At 46.9% G+C, this 7,887-nt stretch overlaps 1 protein-coding gene across 1 annotated transcript in view; it reads right to left on the bottom strand.

Moving 5' to 3' along the window:
• Positions 1-7,245: 7,245 nt before the first annotated feature.
• Positions 7,246-7,887, bottom strand: part of T265_11920 (hypothetical protein) — a gene marked incomplete at both ends in the record, with an annotated part of 8,193 nt that continues 7,551 nt past the window's right edge. Inside the window, 4 exons of the mRNA XM_009178745.1 lie at positions 7,246-7,347; positions 7,450-7,533; positions 7,562-7,692; positions 7,728-7,782. Coding sequence (XP_009177009.1) covers positions 7,246-7,347; positions 7,450-7,533; positions 7,562-7,692; positions 7,728-7,782 — 372 coding nt within the window. The remainder of the gene's footprint in view (positions 7,348-7,449; positions 7,534-7,561; positions 7,693-7,727; positions 7,783-7,887) is intronic.

Genomic DNA, 7,887 nt, shown 5'->3' with positions numbered 1-7,887 from the left:
TCTAGCCGCCGGCCTAGCGTACATATTGCAAGCATGACCTCGATTCAAATGTTCGCGCTTTCTGGCTTGTGCACAATTAACCAATCAGAATGCTGGCTTGTGCATGAATCGCACGAGGCACTATGGTTTCCTCAGGGTTGCTTTTGCCAATTTCTGCCTTACGTGGCATTATAAAGTTATATCGCTGGGTGTTACCGGGCATCTGTAGCAGACTACAGTATGGGCTTTGTCGCTGTACGCCTGCGTGTGATGGCCAATATGGGCGGAGGATGGGAGACATTTTCAGGCTGTAGGGGGTTGCTGTTTCCGGAAATCACTGGGTCTGATAGCGGCGCCCAGTTCACATCCCAACAGTCTGATGATTTCGTCCGCGTATTACTTTCCCACAATTGCACCAGTAGTGAAACGGTCTGGCTGCGTGGGTCCCTGATGCCTTGAAAAGCGTCTTGACGAAGGCAAAAGGGGAAGGGACCACGGCAGAAGTCTTGGATGGGTTTCTGCTGAACTGTAGAAGCTCCCAGTTCATACTCACCACTATCGCCATCAAAGACAGCAACATTACCCTAGTAAACACGCCGCTGGTGGCCGTTGGTATCCAAGGGTGGCACGTTAAGCTTTTCACCGGTGGCTAAGGACGGCCAAGGCAACCCGAGAAAATTTCCGCCAAACTTTTTCATGACCTTTTTCAAAACCCCTTGCTGACTGACGAGGCTGACGGTTGCAACCACATATTTGCGGAGGCATATTTGCCGGCTAATTGAATGCTTCCCTGAGTAATCGCTCTGACCACCTAACCTCATGGCATATGTATTGTTACTGAACGCCACAGATAAGTACCACCGTGTCGTTCTTACGACAACATGCTGCATGGTCATAGGATAACGAGGTTAGAGCAAAAATATACATGTATTAGTAATATGATAACATCGTCATAGATTTCTTTCGATGCGCCGCGAGGTGGCCCTCTCGCGTCGCCGCTTCCGGTTTCCAGAGATTATACAAAGGCTCCCTTGAACCAAGAGTGGACTGGTTTCTCAATGAAATCCACTGCGACACTCGAGTGTGGCTACTGAGTACATTGCATCTAAAGTGAAAAGTGTCATTGTAAATCGGTTACGTCACCCCTTGTGGGGCTTGGCAATTCTGTGCATGATATAGGTCTTTGATCTCCCTTTAACCACGTCAGATGATCTGCGAACTCCGGAGCAAACAGAGCACGCACCATGTTCCTGACTGACAGGCAGGGGTCAGAGCAGACCAGTCTTGAAAGAAAAATGATCTTCATTACTGTAGTGTGGACCAGGGTGAAGGTACTCACTGACTGTTTGCGGAATTCCGTGTCCAACAATCTGACCAGTAAATCATCCAAATATTCCATTCTGGTCATTCTGTTAATCTCTTCCAGACTGCCCTTCCGTATTTGTTGCGTGGATGCACCCGATTTGAGGCCTTGCTGTGAATATCTTAGCCATACATCGGGCTTTTCCCAGCGACCCACAGTTTCTTCTAATATTCGAATAGACAACAAGAGAGAGTGACATTAACTCACCTCGGAAGGCCTCTGCTTTGACAGTCTGGTCGCGCATTTCATCTAGGTATGAACAGATGCACATGATTGAAGTTTACCTCGAAACGCAGCAAGGATGCACATCATTTCATTGTTTGGGTAATCGGGCACACGCGATCTATCGGAATTGCTTGTTTCCTCGCCGGAGTCATTGGTTTGTTCAATAGTCCGCAGGGGTGGTGGCGATATCGCGGATTACTGATGGCCATAAGCCGAACAACATTCAAAATATATGACAAACTAAAATTATGGCCGCATTTACTTAACAGGTGATGATGAGATTCGCGGAGGGGTTGAGTGAACTTTTCGGAAGCTCTCGAGTTGGTATTTCTCAACTCCTTCGCCAGTTGCGTTTTCTGCGTTCTCGCGGACACCATAATACAGCCCAAAGTAGGTCTGTGACTGCGTGTTTGAAGTGCCGTTAGTTTAGCATTGCACGGAACCGGGCTGTTTGATAATAAGCTCTTGAAGACGTGGTAAGGCTCAATTAGATTTCTTGTGTGAAGCGTATCAAACTTCTTGATGACTACATCGGAGCGTGTGATACCGTTCGAAGACATGCCCTCTGTTTATTAGGGCGCATTCCATTGCTTCTTAGTCATCAGATATCCTCCAACAAATGGTTCTTTTATCGAAAAACCACTTCACATCCAATCCCAAACTGCTCGTCATCCAAGAACTTTAAAACTGCATACATATATAGGGGGAACAGTTATATGGGTAAACACGTCAACAATTTGTTTGCTATGTCTAGAACCGATGATCAAGGGTAAGTTTTATTTTTCCAAGGAATGTAAAAGTGGAATATAAATAAATTCGTCATTAGCAGGGAGCGCGAAACACTTACAAGTAATGCGACTTAAAGGCTGAATGAAGACACTTTCATCCAGCCGACTAGCACGGAAAATAAGAATATCACGATAATGTAAGGGACGAGTAAAAAAGGACGAACAAGATCAAACCTTCTAAAGTGGAAATGAAAGGCTGTAAGTCTTACAATAACACACGGGTGGCTATCAACGAGAACTGCATTGTCTCATGTAGAGCAAGAGAAAAAGAGCGGAAAAGTAAGCCGTCGGAAGGAACGGGGTGCACCCCCCCCACAGTCATCTTTCAACAAACAGTCCAGCGTGTCAGCTGAATCTGATGCAGACCTTTCAGCAATACGTCGTATTTGAACGGGAGAACTACGCGTCCCGGAAACATCTTCCCTCAGTTTACCTAAAAATGACTCAAAGAGAAACGCGGAAAACCGATCCAAGGGTCCATGTACCCCCACATCATCCGCCAAATATACCAAGCTATGTACGTTGTACGTGACAGCCCGCGGCTTATATACATAGGACAAGTTCTGTACGACTACGCATGTTACGCTCTGAGCAAAGTCAGCATAATCGACGTGGAAAATTGGATGGGAGAACAAGTAGACAGCAATGAACAACTCGAGAACACCTCTAAACATCGGTGTCAACCAAACCTGCAAGTACAACAGGCCCTAAGTAGAGTAAGAACTGTCGAAAATCTGTGGCTCTCCACAGGTACTCACTGACTGTTTGCGGAATTCCGTGTCCAACAATCTGACCAGTAAATCATCCAAATATTCCATTCTGGTCATTCTGTTAATCTCTTCCAGACTGCCCTTCCGTATTTGTTGCGTGGATGCACCCGATTTGAGGCCTTGCTGTGAATATCTTAGCCATACATCGGGCTTTTCCCAGCGACCCACAGTTTCTTCTAATATTCGAATAGACAACAAGAGAGAGTGACATTAACTCACCTCGGAAGGCCTCTGCTTTGACAGTCTGGTCGCGCATTTCATCTAGGTATGAACAGATGCACATGATTGAAGTTTACCTCGAAACGCAGCAAGGATGCACATCATTTCATTGTTTGGGTAATCGGGCACACGCGATCTATCGGAATTGCTTGTTTCCTCGCCGGAGTCATTGGTTTGTTCAATAGTCCGCAGGGGTGGTGGCGATATCGCGGATTACTGATGGCCATAAGCCGAACAACATTCAAAATATATGACAAACTAAAATTATGGCCGCATTTACTTAACAGGTGATGATGAGATTCGCGGAGGGGTTGAGTGAACTTTTCGGAAGCTCTCGAGTTGGTATTTCTCAACTCCTTCGCCAGTTGCGTTTTCTGCGTTCTCGCGGACACCATAATACAGCCCAAAGTAGGTCTGTGACTGCGTGTTTGAAGTGCCGTTAGTTTAGCATTGCACGGAACCGGGCTGTTTGATAATAAGCTCTTGAAGACGTGGTAAGGCTCAATTAGATTTCTTGTGTGAAGCGTATCAAACTTCTTGATGACTACATCGGAGCGTGTGATACCGTTCGAAGACATGCCCTCTGTTTATTAGGGCGCATTCCATTGCTTCTTAGTCATCAGATATCCTCCAACAAATGGTTCTTTTATCGAAAAACCACTTCACATCCAATCCCAAACTGCTCGTCATCCAAGAACTTTAAAACTGCATACATATATAGGGGGAACAGTTATATGGGTAAACACGTCAACAATTTGTTTGCTATGTCTAGAACCGATGATCAAGGGTAAGTTTTATTTTTCCAAGGAATGTAAAAGTGGAATATAAATAAATTCGTCATTAGCAGGGAGCGCGAAACACTTACAAGTAATGCGACTTAAAGGCTGAATGAAGACACTTTCATCCAGCCGACTAGCACGGAAAATAAGAATATCACGATAATGTAAGGGACGAGTAAAAAAGGACGAACAAGATCAAACCTTCTAAAGTGGAAATGAAAGGCTGTAAGTCTTACAATAACACACGGGTGGCTATCAACGAGAACTGCATTGTCTCATGTAGAGCAAGAGAAAAAGAGCGGAAAAGTAAGCCGTCGGAAGGAACGGGTGCACCTCCCCCCACAGTCATCTTTCAACAAACAGTCCAGCGTGTCAGCTGAATCTGATGCAGACCTTTCAGCAATACGTCGTATTTGAACGGCAGAACTACGCGTCCCGGAAACATCTTCCCTCAGTTTACCTAAAAATGACTCAAAGAGAAACGCGGAAAACCGATCCAAGGGTCCATGTACCCCCACATCATCCGCCAAATATACCAAGCTATGTACGTTGTACGTGACAGCCCGCGGCTTATATACATAGGACAAGTTCTGTACGACTACGCATGTTACGCTCTGAGCAAAGTCAGCATAATCGACGTGGAAAATTGGATGGGAGAACAAGTAGACAGCAATGAACAACTCGAGAACACCTCTAAACATCGGTGTCAACCAAACCTGCAAGTACAACAGGCCCTAAGTAGAGTAAGAACTGTCGAAAATCTGTGGCTCTCCACACCCCGTTGTCATCGAGAGGACTGCGGTGACGTTGGAACTCGCTAGGGGTGTGACTGTGTTCATTTGAAATGCGGCGGCTAACTTCCATCCTCAGCGTTTGTGGCAATCTGTAAGGAAGACTCGCTTGACGACCAACCCAAAATTCCAGCAAATTCTTCGGTACTCCTAGGCATACCAAATGCATATAATCAAGGGGGAATGACTTGATCATGTCTTTTGGTAGCCGCTCAAATGTGGAGACACCGATATGATGTCTAGCATTGGGTCTTGAGCGGAAGTCGGCGTCTGTCCTCACACGGGCGTCTAGTTGTGGAAAACTCATTGTTTTTCCAAGCCGGACTCCATGAATGACATACCTATCACCGCAATAAATGGAGTGTCCTTTGATTTACTTTATAAACGACCTGGCTGGTTTGTCGCAAATGATGCGTGACACATGAACAGGCACACAACCATGACCTACACAAATAACAATGACAGGCACACATGACCTACACAAATAACAATGTTCTCATGCCACATCGGCCGTCGCGTGGTGCCATCATCCGGGTCGCCTTACTTGCTGCCTGCATCAGGGCGGGCAAGCGAAAACAAGTTACTGTCGATCCCTCCATTCTTCCTTCATCCTCTCCTTAACCCATTAATAACTCTCTCCTTGAAGGCCCAGAAGTTAAGATACATGACTCCGTTTGTCCTACAATTGCTTTGCAGGCAACATCTGCGCGTCATCCAGCACCAACACCCTCAGGCATCTTGAAATCAATCCTCAAGCCTCGACACTCAGTCTATCTGGTCGCATTCAGTGTCCGCACTCTGGAGCAAGCAGGACAGCAAACTGCTGCTGCTCTCACACTGGACTCGCTTCACATTGATGTGTGCTGTGTATCAGAAGCAAGAATTCAATATGCAGGCACAGTGATTGAGCAAGCTGCCCCATCACCTTCCACTCGCTTCCGGGTACACAACTCTGGTGATCCACAGGCTGCTGCGCAGGATCTTTGTTTGATTGGATACTCGCTGATAGTGGCCTGTGTGCGATCCGTCTGGTAACGTCTGCGAAGGAGCCTCACAAACGGGAAGTTGACTGATATCTGTTTGTTGTGTCTGCTTACGCCCCAACTAACCAGCTCTGACACCATCAAAGACACGTTTTATGACGCGCTGAATGTCTTAGTGCGGCGAGTCAAAACCTCAGATATCGCGGTAGCCCCCGGAAATCTAAACGACAGGCTCAGCGAATCTGATACTTAGTTAGGTGGTTGATATGGATTGCAATCAGTGCGCACGTACAGTGGTGAACAAGTGCTTCAGCTGTGCTGACCGCAGACTCTTTTTATTCAGTACTAACTTCCGAAAAGGCGGAAGTTGTCTGGCCACACGGAGTCCTCTAACGGCGTGCCGGTCATGAAGGTAAATCGATCATATTGCCATCATTTGCCGATGTCAGTCGTTTTGGAACATATTTATGGATTCTGATGAAGCGCTCGTCCAGATCCGCCTCTCCGTTCTTTTCCCAGGGCCAACTAAGGTGTGCAAAAGCCACCTGAGATATGGATGTTAGACGACATTACAAAAATTGTCTTCTAGAGTCTCTTCCAAACTGGGACGAGATTGCCACCATTTCATACGGTGCGAGGAGTCGTGTCTGTGCACGGCACTACCAAACGCATCCAAGCACTGGACATCGGGCCGAACAGTGGCACCGCTTATTTCTCAGAGGAATACCGCAGTCGCTCCAGAAAATAAATTGACGTGACGAATTATCAAACATAGAGTGACAGTCAGCATGCCAGCCGACCGTGAAGTCTGGTGAACACGGGAAGCCAGGGAAATGGAAGAGGCCCGGAAACCCGGGAATGCCCGAAGATTAGTTCAGTTCATCCGGGCGACCTGTCCTTAGAAACTGTCTGCGAGGGAAACCATCAGGAAAAGGAGACAATCTTGGGTAAAAAACCCTCGACCGTTGGGCCGAATACCTCGAACAGCAATTGTCGTGGCCAACACCTGCCACTCGTCTAGAACCCACAGTTGATGTAGAACCCGAAACGATGAACGTGGAACTCCATACGTCCTCCGAGGTTTATTCGATACAATTTTTCTATTTATCAGCTGCAAACTGTGTACCGTAAGCACAGTAGTTCCAGCTGCTACAGTTATAATCACCGGAAACAAGGGAAATTGTGGGACATACAACCGAGCGTTGGAGGCGGTGGCACGTCAGGATAGCTATGCATTGAAGGCGGTAGATTTGATGCACGAGCGGCACTGACTGTGCGATTGTACCACTTCTGCTAGTGTCATTAACCATTGGTGAGTTGAGTCCTGGGGTCCCCATCCAGGGAGGCGTTAGGTACTTTGTCGCCAGGTCACCTGTCCATCTCTCGCTCTCTTCCACTCAACATATGGCAGGGCGAAAAGAGCTCTGTGAATCAGACGATCTTCTGGCAACTAGAGTACATGTCCTAACCAGTATAATCTATGAAATGTGAGTAATTCGTCTATCGCGGGAGTTCCTTCTTTCTAAGACCATTTGGAACTCCTCAGCATTACTAATCCGATATTTCCACCGGACCCGACCAGTGCTTTGGAGACACCGATGGTCAAACGTAACATCTGCTCGTACAGGCCACGTCTCTGATTCGTAAGGCAGTGCGGATCACACCGCTACAGTGCGAACGATGCCTTTGACAGACAAACCGACTTCACGTCGGCGCGTGGCAAAAGCTGACTTGGCATTCCCGATTCGTGAAATAATATCATCTCCAGCCAGTCCACCGGAACCGATAGAGCCACCTAGATGAACAAATCTATCACGTCGATTGACTCACCTGCTAGCATGAGACGTGGGTTCGATCCAACCCAGCATTGTAGCAGCACTTTAAACTACAGGTGCGAAGCACATGCCAGAGTTATTTAGGTTATTTAAAATTGTCTACATTTGGAAGGGATCTGAACCAAGGAGAACAATATAGTCTGCATACTCAATGT

This window comes from Opisthorchis viverrini, assembly GCF_000715545.1.
Source record: "Opisthorchis viverrini unplaced genomic scaffold opera_v5_643, whole genome shotgun sequence".
Taxonomy (NCBI): Eukaryota; Metazoa; Platyhelminthes; class Trematoda; order Opisthorchiida; family Opisthorchiidae; genus Opisthorchis; species Opisthorchis viverrini.
Note: the sequence above shows the minus strand (reverse complement) of the source record. Positions and strands in the feature narration are given on the sequence as shown.